Here is a 21,269-nt window from a genome sequence, read left to right as displayed (position 1 = left end):
GTCTTTAGAGAGGACATCATGCTGGGTAGAGTGGAGGGACAGCGCAGGAGGGGAAGACCCTCTATGAGGTGGATGGATTCAGTGACTGGGGTAATCGGGATGGGTGTGTCAGAGGCAATGCCATTGGCATAGGATAGAGCAGGGTTTAGGGCTGTTGTACATAGGGTCACTATGAGCCGCAAACGACTCGATGGCACATAACAGCAACAACAACAGTAAAACATGTATGGGAATTCAAGAGGGGGAGAGCTGAGGATGGGTAGGGATGAAAACAGAGAGTTACACAGTTGGGTGGGTGGAGGGAGGTGGAGAAATAAACGGGAAGGATCTGGGCAAAAAGGTTAATAATGAGCAAGGTCCAAATTTTCTAAAACAGTGCATGAAAATGATTGCATGAAACACAATATGGATGGAGAATACTGTGAAACACACTAAATACAAACCAATTTGCAAACAAATTTGTAAACAAACCAATTTAAGAAAATTTAGTCTAAGACCAGGAGAAGATAAAATAGATGAGTGGGACCTTCTAAGAATCAAATCCCAATGTACATCTGTAAACTTCTCCAACAGGCTAAAGGGAAGCCACAGACTGAAAAAAAGTATTTGTTAATGACATGTCAGATAAGGACTTATATCTAGAATTTATAAAACACTTGAGCACCACAAATTAATATCAATAGCAGAGGAAATATCATGGTAATTAATGAATGTAGCAAATTTATGATGGCTTTCTTAAAACTATTATTGCTTAAAAAATAATATAGATACTTTAGCTTCTTTCAAAATAATAGAAATAAAAATTATCAATAATATGATATGCATTATTTCATTTAATCTTTAAAATAATTCTGTGTGCTAGTCATTGTTATCCCTTATAGATGTTTAGCAAAAATCATCCTATCATTGTAAGCCTTCACATAAACTGAAATCCTTGTTTTTATCTCAAATTTTTATTTAAGAAAAACAATACATTTTTCCCCTAAGAATTTACCCTTATATATTTTATTTTTAACCAGATATCCAGGATATTTCGACGCTCTGGAGAAGGACGGTTTATCAAATCCCATGTGACCAAGCTAAGGTATGTAAAGTTGGTTTTCAATTTCAAATCAATGCCCTTAGCATGAAGTTCTTGGCAAACACAACTGCTATATTCCTTTCATGACCTTAAGAAAATGGATTAGCACACCTGGGGTGGTGGGGGAGAAGAAGAAGAAGAAGAAAGTGGAAAAACCCCAAACAAACAAGCAAACCACAAAACAAAGCAAAGCAAAAATCAAATCCACTATCACAGAGTAAATTCCAAATCCCTGATATCACAAATCCTGAGGAACTTACACCGCCTCGCCATTATACCATCTAGTTTACACTACCAAAACTTTTTGCAACCACAGCAAAATCTCTGACAAAAAAAAAAAGAATCTCTATGGATGAGGGGTGGGAGACAACTGGGAGAAGAATGTGCCCTCTGAGAGAAAGAAACAAAAAGTACAGAAGAGGAAGTATGAGGCTAAAATACTCCACTCCCCTTTTATCAAGGGACTAAGTCGAATTTATACCAGTTCTATTTTATTTTCCTCTTTTAAACCTACTTAATTTTCAGAGTATTTTCTTCTCTACGCTGAATTATAAAAGTGGCTTTTATTGTCACTTAATTTTCATGCTGTAATGAAAGTTAACATAAATAAATTGAACAGGGAAGTGTGATACAAAAATACTAGCATCCATGTCTCTTGAGCACGTATCTGGTACTTTATGGTATGATTTTGACTTGCATGATGCTGATATGCGACAAACTATACAACCACTATTTCAAATATTAACAGTGTCATTCATTATGAACAGGTTTCAGTGGCACTTTCAGAGTAGTCAGCTAGGAAGAAGGACTTGATAGGCTGTGTCTAAAAAAGTAAAACAAAATACTGGTCAGTAAAAATCTTCTAAATATCCATACAATATTGTCTAATATAGTCCCAGAAGAGAAGTCCTCCTCATTTAAAGGCAATCAAAATACTCAAGGGGGTATCTGCTTCCTCAAAGCAATTTCAATGGCAAAGGAGTAAAATGTTTAGGACCATCATTTGTTAATATATCATGATTCAAAATGAGACAAAAAGTTAATTATTGAAACATGGAATATATTAATTGCAATCTAAGAAAACAATTAATTGTAAAAACTGAAATGGAGTACATTGGTCATCAGTCACTTGAAATTGAATGATACTGACAGATTTTGATTGGACATATAGTTTACTATGCTAAACAGGACAAACTGAAGAGGAGTGGTATCACAAACATTGTTAAAGAGAACACTTCGAAATCTATTCCGGAGTACAATGATGTCAATGATAAGTTAATATCTATTCATTTACAAAGTTGTTGTTATTGTGGACCGTCGAGTCAGAACAGATCCATAGGTGACCCTCCGGTGGGTTTTCAGAGGCAGGTAATTGCATGGGAAGAGATTGCCCATCCTTCTTCCTTGGAACTGTAAGTAGCCTCAAATCACATGCCTCCAGTATTGCAGCACAGCTTCTTGCCACTAGACTACCAGTGCCGAATTAATAGAAAACTATTACTAAAATATATGGCTGGAAAGAAAAATTTAACAACAGTAGTATTGCATTCATAGTTAAAAAAATATTCAAGATTTTGTGAGCCTTAGGGCAGACACCATACACCTACAAGGAAGGCCCGTTAACACAACTGTTATTCAAGGATATCGACCTAAGTTTGCAGTCCAAAATGGACCAAACATGCACTCAAGATACTGCTGACATTGATGACTGGAATGCAAAAGATGCTAACAATCAGGAAGGAATTGTTGTTGTTGTTATATGCCATCAAGTCGCTTGCAACTCATAGCGATCTTGTGTACAACAGCCCTAAACTCTGCTCTGTCCTGTGCCAATCGCACTGTCTCTGATACTCCCATCCCGATTATCCCAGTCATTGAATCAATCCACCTGATAGAGGGCCTTCCCCTCCTGTGCTGTCCCTCCACCCTATGAAGCATGATGTCCTTCTCCAAGGACCGGTCTCTCCTCACAACATGTCCAAAGTATGTTAGACGGAGCCTCAGAATCCTTGCCTCCAAGGAGCCACCTGGTTTAACCCTTTCTAGGACAAATCTGTTTGTTTTCCTAGCAGTCCATGGTATTCTCAATACTCCAGCACCACAGCTCAAAGGCATCAATTCTCCTTCTATCCTCCTTGGTCATTGTCCAACTCTCTGATGCATAACAAGTGATTGCGATGCCCATGGCCTGTATCAAACGTACCTTAGTCTCCAGGGAGACACCATTGTTCTTCAGTACTTTGGAGAGGTCCCTAACAGCAGACTTTCCCATAGCAATGCACCTTTTAATTTCCTGGCTGCTGGTGCCAAGACTGTTGACTGTGGAGTCAAGCAAACTAAAGCTGTGTACAATCTCAATCTCTTCACCATCCATCCTGATGCTACCAGGAAAGAATAGCAGTTAAAAAGTATGAACTTGCTGACAGATGCAAGACAACTCAACAAGTGATTGAATTTTGCATGTTCAATGAGGTATTTGTAGCAAATGCCTTTTAAAAAACCAAAACTCAAAAGGAGTCTTTACAACTGACATCACCTGATGAACTTCACACGATGACTACATTTGTAAAAAAATTTTTTTTTAAAATAATTAGATAAACTCAGTATCAGCAGTTAGAAGGAGGCTAGGTGCTCACTGTGGAATTATTTATTATCAAAATACATGAAAATCAGTTACTGACATCCAAATTCAAATTGAAGCTGAAGAAATTATTTTAAAGTTCACAAGAACCAAAATACAGCCTTGAGCATATCCCACCTGAATTTAAAAATTATCTCAAGGAGAAGTTTGATGCATTGAATACTAGTGATTGAAGACCATACAGGTTTGGGAATGGTATCAAAGATAGTATCTATGAAGAAAGTAAAGAAGTCATTATAAAGACAGAAGAGGGGGAAAAAGACCAAAATGGATATCAGAAGAAACTCTGAAAATTATACTAGAGTGATAAGCCAAAACAAAGAGTACAAATGTTGAAGAGGAGTAACAGAAGATTTCAAGGACAGCTGGAGAAGACAAAGCAAAAATATTATAAAGGAATATACAAAGACCTAGAGCTGGAGAATAAAAAGGAAAGACTTTTCTCAGCATTCTAAAGTTGAATGAAGTGGAGAAAAAAAAAATCAAGCCATGAGTTCAATACTGAAAAAGGCTATGTGCAAAATCTTGAGTTTTCCAGGAAGCATAAAAAGTAGATGAATAGAACACACTATCACTGTACCAGAAAGAATTGGTTGACATTGAAAAATGTCATGAAGTAACATATGAACAAGAGCCATATGGTAAGAGTCAGTGGTAATTAAGGAAGAAGTCTGAGCTACACTGAAGGCACGGGACAAAAATAAGACATTAGAAATTCGCAGAACACTAATTGAATAGTTTCACCTAAAAGATACAGACCTGGACATTGCTCATCAGTCTATGCTAGGAAATTTGGAGGATATCTGCTTGGCAAACTGACTGGAAAAGATCTGTATTTGTTCCCATTACCAAGAAAATTAACCCAGAAGAATTTGTAAATTATCAAACAATATTATTAAAACCACATGCAAGCAAAATATTACTGAAGATCATCCAAAACAGCTAGAATAGAATAATGATCAAGAACTGCTAGAAGCTCGAGTTGGATTAAGAAGAGAAAGTGGCACAAAAGAAATCATTGCTGATGTCTGATCCTGGATGAAAGCAAAGAATACCAGAAGAATATTTGTGTTTTGTTGAGAATACAATAGTCTTGCATTGTGTGGATTATAAAAATAAAACAAAACATACACACACACACACACACACACACACACACACACATACACAAACACACACACAAATAATCCAACAAATCAAAAGAAAACAAATAGCCCAATCCTATGGCTAATATTGAGAAGAATGGGCATCCCAGAACACTTAATTATGCTCAAGCAAAACCCATATATAGGCCAAGAAGCTGTTGTCCAAAACACGAAATCACTGCCTAGTTTAAAATTAGGAAAGATGTGTGTCAGTGCTATATCCCTTCTGCATACCTATTCAATCTGTATACTGAGTAAATAATTTGAGAAGCTAGACTATGAAGAGAATTGTGGCATCAAGATTGGAAGAAGACTCAATGAAAACCTGCCCTATAGAGATGACACACTTTGATTGCTGATGTGGGGATCAAACATCACCATCTTCAGTGTGGATTACATCTTAACAGCAAGAAAATAAAAATACTCATCTATGAACCAACTAACAAAATCATGATTGTTGTTATTCTTGTTATGTGCCATTGAGTCACCTGCAAAGCACAGTGACCCCTGTGTACTGTAGCTCTGAAGCCTGCCCTGTTCTGAGCCAGTCTCACTGATTCCGACACACCAACCCTCATTGTCCCAGTTACTGTATCAATCCATCTTATCCAGGATCTTCCTCTCCTGTGCAGTCCCTCCACCCTTCAAAGCATGATGTCCTTCTCCAAGGATCGGTTCCACCTAGCCATGTGTCCAAACTTTGTAATACAGACATTCAAAATGGGGGTAGGGGGTGGGGTTTGGGGAGGTGCGGGGGGGGGGATTGTGTACCAATGAGGGAGTTTTTCTTTTGCTTTTCAAGGAGAGGAGCAAATGGGGGAAGAGGGGGGAGGGGTTTGTGCGGGGAGAAGGGTACAACAATGAATGAATGGAATCCCAAAATCTCTGTAGATGTTCATTGAAATGAAAAAAAAAAAGTCATTTGGGATTTTGATAAGGGTTGTGTGTTGAATATGTATATCAGTTTGGGGAGTATTTCCATTTTAACAGTATCAAATATTCCAAGCCAAAAATAAAGGAAGTGGGTTTAAAAAAAAAATCCTAGCATCCAAGGATGCACTTGGTTGCACACTCTTTAAAATATATATACTTGTTTTCTTAGCAGTCTATGGTATGTTCAAGTTTCTTCTCCAGCATCACAACTTAAAGGGACTGATTCTTCTTCTGTCATTCTTAGTCATTGTCCAGTTCTCTGATGCACAACAAGTAATTGCAAAGACTATAGCTTGGATCAGGTGCAACTTAGTCTCTAGACTGGCATCATTGCATTTCAGTACTCTAGAAAGGTCCTTGAAAGCAGATTTTCTTATTGCAATTCATCTTTTGATTTCCTGACTGTGAGTGACAACAGTGTTGATTGTGGAGTCAAGCAAGTTGTACCTGTTAACAACCTCAATCTCTTTTCCATCTATCATGGTACTGCAAATTGGGCCAGAGGTGAGAGTCTGTTTTCTTGATGTTAAGCTTCAATTCATATTTAAGGTTGCAGTCCTTGACCTGCAGCAAGCTCTTCAGGTCTGCCTCAGTTTCAGCAAGCAAAGTTGTGTCATCTGCTTAACAGATTGTTGATGAGTCTTCCTCCAATCCTCATGTCACATTCCCCCTCATAAAGCTCTGCTTCCTGTATGATCTGTTTTGCAAATAGATTGAAAAGGTATGGAGACAGGATGCATCCCTGATGCACACCTTTCCTGATTTTGAAACATGCAGTATTTCCCTACTCTGTTCTGAGGACAGCTTCCTGGTCCAAGCATAGGTTTCACATAAGCACAATCAAGTGTTCTTGGCTTCCCATTTTCCTCAAGGTTAATTACAATTTGTTGTGATCCACTCAACCAAATGTCTTTGCATATTCAATGAAACACAGATAGACATTCCTATGGTACTCTTTGCTTTCTGCCAAGATGCATCTAACATTGGCAATATGTCTCTAGTGTCATGATCTCTTCGGAAGTTTGTATTTTTGGTATTTCTCTGTCAATGTGCTGTTCCACTCATTTCTGGATAATCTTCAGCAGTATTTTATTTGCATGTGATATTATCAATACTGATAAAAAATCTCCACAATCTGTCAGGTCATCTTGTTTTTGGAATGGGAATAAACATGGATCTCTTCTGGTCTGTTGGCCAGGGAGTTGTCCTTCAGATTTCTTAGTACAACCTGGTGAGCATGTCCAGGGCAGCATCTATTTGTTGAAACATGTCAATTAATAATTCATCAATTTCTGGGGCTTCATATATTGCCAAGCCCTTCAGAGAAGCCTGAACTTCCTCCTTCATCACCATTGCCTCTTGATCACATGTTGTTTCTTGAAATTCTTCTGTGTCAGCCAATTCTTTTTTTTACAGTATACTTCTTTCATTTTCTTTTAATGCTTCTTGAGTCATTCAATATTCTTCCCATAGCACCTTTAATCATTGTCGGTTTTAGTTTAAGCATAACAATGCATGTTCTTTACTTCCTTTAGTTTAAGATATGCTGAGTGAGTTCTGAACTTTTGATTTGCCAACTCCAGGTCCTTGCACATTTCATTTTAATACTTTGCCTTGTCTTCCCGAGCTTCCTTTTGAAATCTCCTAGTCAGCTTCTTAACTTCTTGATTTCTCCCCTTTGTTTTTGTATCTCAGTGCTTTAGTGCAAGATCCAGAGTCACTTCTGACATCCATTTTGGCTTTTTCTTCTTCCGTCTTTGAAATGACCTTTTTACATTCTCCGTGGACAGTATTCTTGGTATCTTCCCACATGTAGCTCATCTGATCATTTTTCATTAGTGTTCATGGCCTGAAACCTGATCCTGAGTTGTTGGTTTTAAATTCAGTGTGAATAGACTCAAGATCAAATATTTATTCTTGTGGATTATCAGCACTTGGCCTAGTTTTCACTGCTGATACTGAACTTCCCCAGTGATTCCTTCCATATATGTAATCAGTCTGATTCCAGTGAAATCCATGTGTATAGCCTGCATTTATGTTTCTTATAAAAGATACTTGCCATGAATAAATCACTGATTGAGCAGAATTCTATCATTCTCTCCTTAGCCTTGTTTCTGTCACCAAGTTGATATTTTCCAATTATTAATCCTTCTTCTAGTTCCCAACTTTCACATTCCAGTCACCCGTTATTATTATTTTGTTTTATTTTATTTTTCTGGTTCTTAAAAATATTTTATATTGATTTATTTACAAAGTTCAAATATATTGGTTTTGAAACTGTATCTTTCCCATTTTCTTTATACACTCCCATCAAATTGTGCGACCCTATGATTAACACCACCCCATCCCCCCAGCCAATCCTCACCCATTATTATTAATGCATCTTGGTTACATGTTAGAGAGATTCCTGATTACAATGTTTGGTAGAAATAATTTATTTTGTTCTCTTTGGCTTTGGTTGTTGGTGTATAAATTTGGATGATAATAGTATTAATATGACTTCCTCATATGCTTATGAATATTATCTACCACTCACAATATTGTATTTCAAGATGTATCTAGAAATGGCCTTTTAATTATAAAAGCATCCTCACTTTTTCCTCACCTTTTTATCTCCAGCATAGTAGATCATATGATTGTCTGATTCAAAATGTCTCATGCAAATCTATCTCATTTCACTAGTACCTAATATGCCAATACTTAAGCGTTCTATTTCTTTCTTAACAATGTGCAGCTTTCCTACATTTATACCTCTGACATTACATGTCCCAATCACTATTTTCTGCTTAAAACAGTTCCTCCTCCTTTGTATTTCCTAATTTGAGGGCTCAGTGTCAGTTGCCATATCTGTAAGTCTACTCTAAGTATGCTCTACTGTACATAGGATTTTCAAAGGCCTCATACATTTCAGAAGTGGATAGCCAATCCTTCATCCTACTGTCTTAATTTGGATATTTAGTTTTAAAACAATATCTGATAGACAAGCATTTTACCAAGCAGATGAAAGACACGTCTCTTACAGAAATAACCAATATATTCACCATCCCCCCGCAAGCACATGTGTCTTCCCCCTTCCTTTTCCCTGCTCCATCAGCATTCCTCGCACTTTCACCTACCTGATGCAGCCCTCCATCCCCCAGCAACCCCTTCATATGATAGCTTAGTCCAAAAAGCACTTCTGTGATATCTCACATCACACACTGCTGCTGGTCTCTCATGTTGTTGCCTGTTTCACATTATAGAGGATGTAAGTCCAAATCCCATGTACCAGCTACAGGCAAAGTTTACCAATGATTTCATCTTACAGGGATCCACAGTCAACACTTGGTAATTAGCAGTCAGAACATCAGAAGGGGTATTCATTGGGCAACTCTGTAACCTGGCTTAATCCTGTTTTCCAGACCAGTTTGCTATTTTGTTAGTTTATAGTATGTTAAATACTCCTTCTCCAGCACCACAACTCAAATGCATCAACTCTTCTTCTTTGTCCTTATTCATTATCCACCTCTCAGAAGCATAGCAAGCTCTGGAGCAGTCCCCAACAGTACATTTTCCCAATGCAGCTCATCTTTTTATTTCCTGGTGCCAAGACTGTGGATCTGAGCAAGATGAAATCATTAACAACATCGATCTTTTCTCCATATATCATGCTACTGCCTGTTGGCCTGTTGGAAAATGACTAAGGATAATAGAATGATGATTGATGCCTTTGGACTGTGGTGTTGGAGAAGATTGCCAAAAGAAGAAACAGATAAGCCTTAGAGAAGGTGCAGTCAGAGTGCTCCTTGGAGGCAAAGATAATAAAGCTTCGTCTCACATACATTGGGTACTTTGGGCATGTTATTAGGGAAGACAATTCCTTGGAGAAAGCCATAATGCTTGGAAGGTGAAAAAATGGTAAAGAAGAGGAAGACTCAACCAGGTGGATTGGCACAGTGACTGCCACAATGAGCTGAGTGTGTCAGAGATTGTAAGGATGGCACAAGATAGAACTGGCTTCAGACCTGTTCTTTATAGGGTCGCTATGCTTGTCAACTCTCTGGCACCTAAGAACAACAACAAAACCATTTAATCTGGATGTTGAAAAATTAATTTAAAAAGCTGTATTCTTTATCTTGCCTTATTATTATTATTATTATTATTAATCTCAATGAAAATTTACAGACTTTGGATGTCAATGAATTCATTGTTGCACTTTCCTCCCTGCTCAATCCTCCCCCTCAGTTAACTCTTCTCTTTGAAAATGTAACGAAAAATTCTTTCACTGTTAGACAATTCCTCCCCCAAAGTCCACTCCACTATGCAGCCTTCATTCTGGACTTCTGTCATGGCAATAATACCTAATCATATATCCCTTTTAAACAGTTCTCTCCTTCATCTGTTTCAATGTAGTATACATTATTTATCCCATCTTTCTCAATCTCCCCCCAATCCCGATGTCAGTCCTGTTTTACAACAGTGGCATCATGCAATATTTGTCCTTTTGTGATTGAGATATATCACTCAGCATAATATCCTCCAGGGTCACCCATTTTGAATAATATTTCATGAGTTCCTTATTTTTCAATGTAGCATAGCATTCCATTGTGTGAATATAGCACAGCTTCTCTATCCATTCGTTTGTTGATGGGCACTTTGATTGTCTCCAACTCCTTGCTATTGTGAACAAAGCTGCCATAAACACGGGTGTGCATATATCCGCTTGGGTGGCAGTTATGGTGTCTTTAGGGTATGTTCCCAGTAATGGAATTGCTGGGTCAAATGATATTTCTATTTGCAACTTTTTGAGAAAGCACCATACCGCCTTGCATAATGGTTGCACCATTTTACATTTCCACCAACAGTGAATCAGGGTTCCAGTTTCTCCACAACCTCACCAGCATTTCTTGCTTGCTGTTCTGGAAAATTTTGCTATCCTTACTGGGGGTGAGATGATATCTCATAGTTGTTTTGATTTGCATCTCTCTTAGAGCTAAGGATTTTGAACACTTCTTCATGTATTTGTGTGCTAAATGTCATAGTTGACCAGTTCAGCAAAGTGGCAGGATACAAGATCAACATTAAAAAAAATCACTTGGATTTCTCTACAGTAAGAAAGAGAATACAGAGCTGGAGCTAAGAAAAACAATAGTTAATCACAAGATTAAATACTTGGGAGTAAATCTAACCAGAAGCACAAAGGATCTATTCAAAGAAAATTACATAGCATTACTACAAGAAACAAAAAGAGACCTTGAGAAGTGGAAGAATATCCTTTGCTCATGGATAGGAAGACTCAATATTGTGAAAATGGCCATACTACCAAAGGCAATTTACACATTCAATGCAATTGCAATACAAATACCAATTCTATTCTTTAACAAGATGGAAAAGGCAATGTCCAGTTTCATTTGGAATGGAAAGAAGCCCCCAATAAGCAAAGCACTCCTTAAAAACAGAAATAAGGTAGGAGGTATCTCCCTGATTTCAAATACTACTACACTGCTGTGGTAGTTTAAGACAGCATGGTACTGGTACAATCACAGACACATAGATCAATGGAATAGAATTGAGAACCCAGAAATCAGCCCATTTACCTATGGTCAACTGCTTTTAACAAGGATATAAAATCAGTTAAGTGGGGAAGTGAAAGCCTTTTTTAACAAATGGTGTTGGCAAAATTGGAAAACTATCTACAGAAAGCTCAAGCAAGATCCACACCTCACTATATATACAAAAACCAACTCAAGGTGGATCATGGACCTAGAACCAAAGCCAAGTACTATAAACTTCAAGAAAAGCTTGGAAGAACTCTAGAAGCCCTAATCCACAACATAAATGGTCTTCCAAGCATCCTGAAAAAAATCTACAACCAGGAAAGGATAAACTAGATGAATGGGACCTTCTAAGAATCTAATCTCTATGCATATCCAAAAACTTCTCCAACAGGGTAAAAAGGGAAGCCACAGACTGGGGAAAAGTATTTGGTAATGTCATGTCAGATAAGGGACTTATATTTAGAATTTATAAAATACTCGAGCACCACAACAAGATAAAGGTAAATAATCCAATTGAGAAACGGGCACAGGATATGCATTCTTTTTTTTTTTAATTGAGACCCAGTTTTGTCCTTTTTTATTATATATATTCTTATATTAGTTTGTATTTAAAGTTTGTACACATTGTATTTCACACTATGCCTCATTTACATTGTGTTTCATACAATCATTTCCATTTCTTATGTTTCATAAAGTCAATCACCATTTGAACCATGGTTTATCATCATCCTGCCTTTCCTAATCCCCACCGAATCTTTCCTGCTTCCTTTACCTGCCCCACCCTCAACCTACCAATTTGTATGACTCTATGATTTCCTCCATGCCCGTCTTCACCCATCTACTCCCAACCCTTACCCTCTTAAATCCACATATATGTTTTTCTATGTTATCCTTCTATTTTTACGATAATAATCTTATGCAGTATTTGTTTTGAATTATTTCACACAGTATGATTCTTTCCAATCTCTCCCAAGTTATGTAGTAATTTTTGAAATATTTCTACTGAGTACTGCATAGTATTCCATCATGTTAAAACACCAAAATTTCTCAATCCGTTCAAATGTGATTATACAATTGGGCTGAATAGCGCTGGTGTTAACACTGATGTACAAATCTCCATTTGTGTTTCAGTTCTAACTTCCTCAGGATATATTCCTAGCAATGGAATAGTTGAGTCATATGGAATTTCTATGTTCAGGCTTTGAGGAAATGCCAAACTGCTTTCCAGAGGGGTTGTGTCATTTTACTATTCCACCGAAAATGTATAAGAGTTCCTATCTCGCCACATCATCTCCAACATTTATTACTTGCTATCTGGTTAAACTTTACTTCAGCTACTGAGGTGAGATGGTATCTCTTGTGGTTTTGATTTGCATCTCTCTTATTGACAGTGATTTTGAGCATTTCTTCATATGACTGTTGGCCATCCTTATGTCCTCTATAAAAGAGTCTGTGACTTACCCATTTTGTAATTGGGTTATCAGTCTCTTTCCTGTGGAGGCCCTATAGGATTCTGTAACATTTGTTATGAGACCCTTGTCTGACATGGTAGTAGATTTTCTTTCCTCCCTGTTAGAAAAGAATTTAGGTGAGCACAGAGATTTAATCTTTAGAAGGCCCTATTCATCAATTTTATCTTCTCCTGGTCATGGGTTTCTGCCTGTATTTGTCAGTTTCTTTATGCCATAGACTAGGCCTTTGTTTCTTATGAACTTTATGGTTTGGGGCTTTATCCCTACATCTCTGAGTTGGTTTCTGTGTATGGTGTGAGATGTGGGCCCTGCTTCAACTTTGTGCAGGTAGCAGCATAATTTTTCCAGCACAATTTGTTGAAGAGGTTGTCATTTTCCCATCTTATAGTTTTTGTTTCCTTGTCGAATATCAATTGATAATAGACAATTGGGTTAATTTATGAGTTCTCGATCTGTTCCATTCGTGTTTGTGCCAGTATCATGCTGTTTTGGTCATTACATCTGTATAAAAGGTTTTGAGATGAGAGACTGTTATGCCTCCCACTTTATTCTTGTTTTTCAGAAGTGCTTTACTTATTTGGGATCTCTTTCCTCTCCAAATAAACTTGCTACTTGCTTTTTCTAATTCTTTGCAAAATGAATTAGTGTCTGTATTTGGATTGTGGTAAGCATGTGGATTGCTTTTGTTAGAACTGTCCTTTTCACTATATTAAGTCTTCGTATCCATGAGCATGGAACCTTTTGCCATTTATTTAGATCTTTTATTGTGTCATTCAGAAATGTTTTGAAGTTTTGTTTGCAAAGGTCTTTTGTGTCTCTAGTTAGGTTTATTCCTAGTATTTCAATTTGTGGCTGGCTATTATAAATGACAACGAGAGAGATCTGTTGGCCTAGTGGATAGAAAGTTATGCTACCAAGCCGAAGGTGGGTGATTTTAATCTGTGGCCCTCAGGCCTTGTTTTAATTGTTTTTGGTCAAACATTTTTCTCAGTGGTATAGCACTGGTCTGTCCGTTTGCTGTACAGAGGTACAATTTGTGGTTGCTGTGATGCTGAAACACTGAGACACTGGTGTGTCAAATATGATAATGGTTTTACCCATGGTGGACCGTGTTTGGTGAAGCTCCCCAATTAAAATAAACTTGAAATCAGGAGTGACATCAGCTTCCAAAATAGTTTGCCTCCAGAAACTCTATTAACTTGGAGAAACGATGAAAGTTATACAAGTATCCAGGTCTTTCATTCATGAGTCATCTACAACTCAATGACACTTAATAATAACAATATTATAAATGATATTGAATTTTTTATTTTACTTTTCTGAGTTGTCTTTGTTACTATAGAGGAATTCCACTGACTTTGCATATTGATCTTGTATCCTGCCACTCTACTGAATTAGTCCACAAGCTTTAACAGTTTTTGGTTGAGTCTTTGGGGTTTTCTTTGTACACTGTCATATCATTTGCATAGTGTGACCGTTTCATCTTCTCTTTGCTGATCTGGAGGCCTCATTTCCTTAATTTGCTGTATTGCCCTAGCAAGTACTTCCAGTGCAATATTGAGCAGGAGTCTTGACAGTGGGCATCCTTGTCTGGTCTCTGTTTGCAAGTAAAATGCTTTTAGTTTTTCCATTGAGAATTTTTTTTTTTGCATATATACGTCTCACAGTTTTGTAGAAAATCTCTTCTATGCCTATTTTTTCTGAGCATCTTAATCAGGAAATGGTGTTGGATTTTATCAAAGGCCTTTCTTGCATTTCTGGGATCATGTGATTCTTGTTATTTGCTTTGTTAGTGGGATTAATTACTTTGATTGTTTTTCCTATATTGAACTATTCTAGTATACCATTTATAAATCCTACTGGGACATGATTATTTTTTTTATTGGGGTTTGATTCCATTGTTGAGGATTTTGTTAAAGATTTTTACATCTACAGTGATGAGAGATATAGTTCTGTAGTTTTCTTTCCAAGTAATGCCTTTTTTTGCCTGGTGTTGGTGTTAGGGTTATACTTGCTTCATCAAATGACTCTGGGAGATTTCCTTCTTATTTTAATTTTTGAAATAATTTAAGTAGAATTGTTGATAGTTTTTTGATCTTTTGGTACAATTCAGCTGTGAAGCCGTAGAGGAGTTTGGTTGGTTTTTTTTTGGGGGGGGGTTTGGGTTATTTTGTGGTTTTTTTTAGCTTCTCAAGTAATTGCATTCTCTGAAGAAGATTGTAGCATCAGGATTGAAGGAATGCTTATCAACAACCTGTATTATTCAGGTGTCAGAACTTTGTTAATAGAAAATGAGGAGGAATTGAAGTATTTATTGAAGAAGATAAAAAACTAAACTCTTCAATATGGATTACATCTGAACGTCAGGAAAAATTTTCACTATTGGATCTATTTGCAATATGATAGACAAAGGATAGTTAAGGTTATCAAAAGCTTAATTTTACTCAGATCCAAAATCAATACCCACTGTAATATCCATCAAGAGAAAAAAATCATATTGCATTAGGAAAATTGGCTGTAAAAGAACTTTTTAAAATTCTGAAGAGCAAAGATGTCCATTTAAAGACTAACATGTGCTTGATCCATGCCATGATATTTTCAAATACTTCATTTCTATTTGACATTGAATAATTAGGACACTGAATAATTATTACCAAATAATTGATGTATTTTAATTATGTTATTGGGAAGGATTATTGTTTATACCATGGATTGCAACAAGAACAAATATATTTGTCTTGGAGGAAGTGCTAACCAAAGTGATCCTTAGAGGCAAGCATAGTGAAACTTCATCTCATATACTTTGAACATGCTGGAAAAAAGACATCGATCTGAGAAAGAGAGAGGGTTAGCCAAAGAGAAAAAAAACTGCCATGGAGATGAATTAACATAGTGATTGCAAAAATGGGTTTGAGCATGGCAGAGATTGAGATAATGTTGCAGAATATGCCAAGGTTCAGAGCTATTATTCATACGGTCAATATGTTGTTTTGGATCTATGTTATTATGTACCATCCAGTCAGAATTAATTCATAATGCACACCCTTCAGTGGCTTTTAAGATGCTGTAAATTGCAAGGGATGAAATTGCCCATGAATTACTGGTGGATTTGAACTACATGCCTTTGAGTTGCAATATCATGATAGATGGAGAAAAGGTTGAAGTTGTCAATGATTTCATTTTACTTGGATTCATAATCAATATGCACAGTGACAGCAGTTAAGAAATCGATAAAGTATATTGCACTGGAAAATTAACTTTCAATGTCCTACCAAAAGTTCTAAAGAGCACTGATATCAGTTTAAAGAGTATTATGTGCCTGAGCCAAGCCATTCATTGTATTTTTAGTTGCTTCCCATATGTTTAAAAGTTAGACAAGGAATAAAGATGAAAGAAAATTAATCTATGTCTTTGAAATGTGGGTTCAGAGAACAGTATTGAATATCTCATGGAATTACAAAAGCACAAACAAATATCTATCCTGAAGGATATGCAACCAAATTATCAAATTAAAGGAAAAAATAGTGAAATTTTGCCTCACATAATTTGGTCATACAGTCAAAAGTTTCAATTTTTGGAGAAAAGACTTCATACTGGAAAAACTGGATATTTAGAGAAAGAAAGAAGACCCTCAACAAAATGAAAGGACACAGTGACTGCAGCAGTGTAGTCAAACATGGTGGAGATTGTGAGAATGGTGCAGGATAAGGCAAGATTCAGATATGCTGTTCAAAAAGAGTCTACTAACCATAGTTGACTTGATGGCACATAATAAAATATACTCAAGTTATATAGCCTAATTTGTCTTTGTCCTATCTCCTGTAGTTCAGAAATTCAAATCTGAGCTTGAGTTTGTTTTTGGTTGGTGTTGTTTTTTTTCTTTTCCCCTTTGGTAAGTGTTTTTTGGTTTTGGGTTTTTTGTATTTTTTTAATTAATTTCAATGAACATTTACAGAGATTTTGGATTTCCATTCATTCATTGTTGCACTTTTCTCCCTGCCCACTCCACCCCCCAGTTTGCTCTTCTCCTTGAAACGCAAAAGAAAAACTCCTTCATTGGTATACAATCCCCCACACACACCCTCACCCCCACCCCTAGTATACTCCACTCTGCAACCCTCATTAAAAGCATAGTTGCTATTCTTCTTGCTTATTGTTATATGTTCTATGTACCTCAAGTCAGAACTGACTCATAACTGACTTCCAGTAGGTTTTCAGATACAGTAAATCACATGGGAGGAGATTGCCAATCTACAGCTGTAGTAGATTCAAACTACATGTCTTCTTTTTGCTAGGTGTCATCAAGCTGACTATGACTCAAAGCAACCCTGTATAAACCATTTTCAGTCCTTGACCTATCCTGTACAGTAATAAACAAAATTAAAGCTGCCTTCCCTTGATGTAAAACAAAACAACATAAAAAAATCCCCTCACATACTCTAAAAACAAAAACAAAATCTATCTCTTTGTAGAACTACAGTCAGACACTGAGTGGTACAGGGTCAGGTAGATATTCATTCTGCGGTGTATAAGGTATCTACGAGCCTATTTGAGGACACCTAACACTGCCACAATAAGTATACATATGATTAAAGAGACCATGCCATTTCCTTTCCCTCCCTCTTTCCTTCTAATCTTTAGTTCCTTCTTTCATTCTTATTTCTTTCAAATGAATTCATTTTCATAAGGCTACCTAAGGCTTTCTAGACCTCAAATAAGAGATTAAATTTATGTATTTGAGTTTTGATCAAATTATTTTCTTTAGAAATTACTCTACTATTCATTCTCTAATTCATTTCTCTACTTGACTGTGCTCATGCAAAACTTATATTTGGGCAAGGAAACATTGCATGGTTCAAAACAAGAAAAAGAGTGCACTGAGGATACTTCCTGTCTCCATACATTTTCAATCTGTATGTGGGACAGATTATTCAAGAGGATGGACTTTATGAGCAGGAATGTGGCATCAGGATTGGAGAACACTCGCCAAAACCTACAATATACAGATGACACAATCTTACTGAACTGGGGAAGGCCTCGAAGCACTTGTTGCAGAAACTCAAGGACTGTAGTCTTGAATGTAGATTAAATCTCAAGATCAAGAAAACAAAGATTCTTACCACTAGGCCAATTGACAGCATCATGGTATATGGAGAAAAGATTGAGGTTGTTAAGAATTTCAGCTTTCTTTGCTCCATAATCAACACTCTTGGCTCTAGCAATCAGGAAATCAAAAGACGAATTACAAAGGGAAAATGTATTGTTGGGGCCTTCTCCAGAGTACTGAAAAGTATGGTTGTTAGACTAGAGACTAAAGTGCACCTAATCCTGATCATGATCTTTGCAATTACTTGCTATGCTTAAGAGATCTGGACAATGACTAAGGATGACAGAGGAAGGATTGATGATTATGAGTTGTAGTGCTGCAGAAGAGACTTGAACATACCATGGTCCACCAAGAGAACAAACAAGTATTCTTAGAGAGTGTGAAACCAAGTTTCTCCTTGGAAGCTAGGATTTTGAAGCTCTGTCTCACAAGGTTTGACATGTGATCAGGAAGGACCAGTCCTTGAAGAAGAACATCATTCTTGGAAGGCTGAAGGAACACTGAGAAGAGGAAGACCCCAGACGAGATGGATTAACATAGTAAATAGAATAATGTGGGTGGGTGTGTCGGAGTCAGTGAGACTATCTCAGGATAGGGCAGACTTCAGAGTTGTGCATAGAGTCATTATGAGTTTCAGGTGACTTTACAGCATAATACAACAACACAACTTATTAATTCATATTAAAAAGCACCAAACAACAATTACCAATAGTTTTAATAAAATAATGACTCATTTCATTTTTCTGGCACTGACCAAAGATAGTCAGAGGTAGAGGCAGAAAATTATGGTTCTGGTGGAGATTGTGAAATGGAATTGTGTAACTGTATCTCTGCAAATGGCTGCCATATAAGGAGAAATAAAAATACAGAACATGAAATGATAAAAGCCAGGTCTACAATAAGGATGCATAATTTATTTCCTATCAGCTAGCATTTCAAAAAACTGCAAGGGGGCAAATATAATCTAACGCTGTACCCAAGAAGCAAAGGAGTTTAGGGAACACAAAATATTGTTCCTGCCACATCACTGAGGATGAATAAGTACAAAGTTTATAAATTTTGTTCAAACTGTCTTGTTGTTTGTTGTTGTTGTTGTTGTTGTTGTTGTTAAGTGCCGTCAAGTCATAGACGACTAATAGTGACCCTATGTATGGAAGGCCTGAGAATTGTTCATAAAATTTCTAGATAGAAATTTTTTTCTAATAGAAAAATATTTATTCATGTCTCTAATCCTCTGTAACTTTGTGATTCCTTGGTAGTCCCAGAACAAGATATTTTCAACACTGCATTTTTACTTTCAATCCCTGAAAGTAAAATGACTTATAAAGCAAATATTTAGGTGCATATTAAGTATTATTTAATGACCATCTAGGAAGCTCTGGTGGCCTAGTGTCAATAAGCTGTGCAACAATCCTGAAACTACCAGGGGCTCCAAGGGAAGAAGGATGGGCAATTCTTTCAGTATGTTTAACGACCTCAGAAAACTCACCAAAGTGCCAGCTATGGGTCGGTTCTGACTGTATAGTACACAACAAAAACAAGAATCAACCCTTCTAAACTACAAGCTAAATATGGGCAGAGAATTTTTTTTTAATTTACATATGGATATCCCCTCTGTGGCACTTACCTTTGCAACTCCTACAGTGCTTTGCATACTTCCTGATCCTTTTGTAAAGGGTGATGTAAATTGTTTTCAATTTTAATCTGTAGCCCATTTCTAGGCAAATTTTTTAGGTTTTGTATATATCTATATTTCTTTACATTCAGTGTGAGTTCTAATAAGTAGAAACTGTTAAAAATTTGACAATGATGTTATTTATCTGTCTTTCTGTTTATTAGTCCAGATAAAGACGGTGTGAACGTTCTCATGGTGCTCATGTTTCGATACCCATCTACTGATAGTGTTGAAAGAATCAAGAAAAGAATTGAAAAGATTTTATATCAGAGTATGAAGACTAAGCCTTTGCCTTTGACTATAAACAAACCATCATTTAAAATCACACGTAAGTCTTTTTGCTGGTTTGTCTTACTATTTTTTGTTTTCTTTCTCTCACAAGTCCCTTCCTTTTCATAAGAATTTAAGTTAATATATTCTTTCATTTCAAGAAAAATTTGAGCAGGGACCAAAAAATGCTCAGAAGTGAAGAGTAAAGTGGGTTAAGAGGTTGTGTAGGGAATAGTTGGGAACTCTATATTGGTTATATGGGAAAGACTTTCATATTTCCAAGGTCTATCGCCTGCGATAAGGCAACATTTATTGTGAAGGAAGAATTCTCACTGAGAAGGAGTCATTAAGTTACATTGACTGAATTAATACTTGGTGGACCAGAATCTTGAGATTAAATCATTATGGGTATAAAACGGACTTTCACTCCCAGAAACAGGCCTTTCGACATCTGCCACTGGGCATATTGCCACATCCATAGGCTGGAACACTTGCTATTGTCAACCCTGGTTGTGATGGGAATTAGTGATCACTTTCTTAAATATATTGTACCCACCAAAGAAAGTAATCAGCAACATTTATATTTATTAATTCTCTCCTAATTTCTTACCTTAGTCTTCAATTTGCTAAGAAGAAGCCAGGAAATAAAATGTTCTGTTTTCCTTTTAAAGTAAAATTACAGTTTTAACCCAAACCAAATTTAAAGTAGAGAATTATTTATCTAGCATTAGTTATAAAAAAATTCTCATATGTTTTTGAAATATTAACCCAAAGGAGAGTCAGCTATATGTCAGTTATGATTCCATCGCAATGACTTGAGTTGTTGTCTTCAGATAATGTACATGTTAAGTAATACATCAACAGAGAACTGCAGAAAACGTAAGATGGACTTAGAAGACACAAAAGAACAAAGAATATAATTGTTGATATCAGATGGATCTTGATTGAAAGCAGAAAATATAAAAAAAATAAGCTTTTGTGTTGACTTTGCAAAGGTGTAGATTAGGACAATTATAACATTGAGGAGAAGTAAAATTCTACAACTTATCTGTGCTGGCTATGTGAATCATGTTCATAGGCCATGAAGCAGTAATGTGAACAGTCTGCATTATATGCAATTAGAAATATGTTCATCATGGTTGTATCCTTTCACTTATTTAATTTTTTATGCTGAGCAAATAATCCCAGAGGCTAGGCTGTATGAAAAAAAATATAGTATCAATACTGAAGGAAGACTCATCAACAAATTGTTATGTGAATGACACAACCGACAGCCTTTTTAACAAATGCGTTGGCAAAATTGGAAAAATATCTGCAAGAGACTCAAGCAAGAACCACACCTCACTCCATACACAAAAACCAACTCAAGGTGGATCATGGACCTAGGACTAAAACCAAGGACTATAAA

The 21,269-nt window shown here is 36.6% G+C and overlaps 1 protein-coding gene across 1 annotated transcript in view; it reads left to right on the top strand.

Annotated features, from left to right (window-relative positions):
* The window catches only part of TMPRSS11F (transmembrane protease, serine 11F), a 211,536-nt gene that overhangs the window by 156,556 nt on the left and 33,711 nt on the right, over positions 1–21,269 (top strand). The window contains exons 4-5 of the mRNA XM_006896811.1: positions 1,020–1,084; positions 19,756–19,919. Coding sequence (XP_006896873.1) covers positions 1,020–1,084; positions 19,756–19,919 — 229 coding nt within the window. The remainder of the gene's footprint in view (positions 1–1,019; positions 1,085–19,755; positions 19,920–21,269) is intronic.

The sequence above is a fragment of the Elephantulus edwardii genome, unplaced genomic scaffold (genome assembly GCF_000299155.1).
Source record: "Elephantulus edwardii isolate Elephantulus edwardi_28Jun2011 unplaced genomic scaffold, EleEdw1.0 scaffold00192, whole genome shotgun sequence".
NCBI lineage: Eukaryota > Metazoa > Chordata > Mammalia > Macroscelidea > Macroscelididae > Elephantulus > Elephantulus edwardii.
This window is presented reverse-complemented; position numbering and strand designations above follow the sequence as displayed.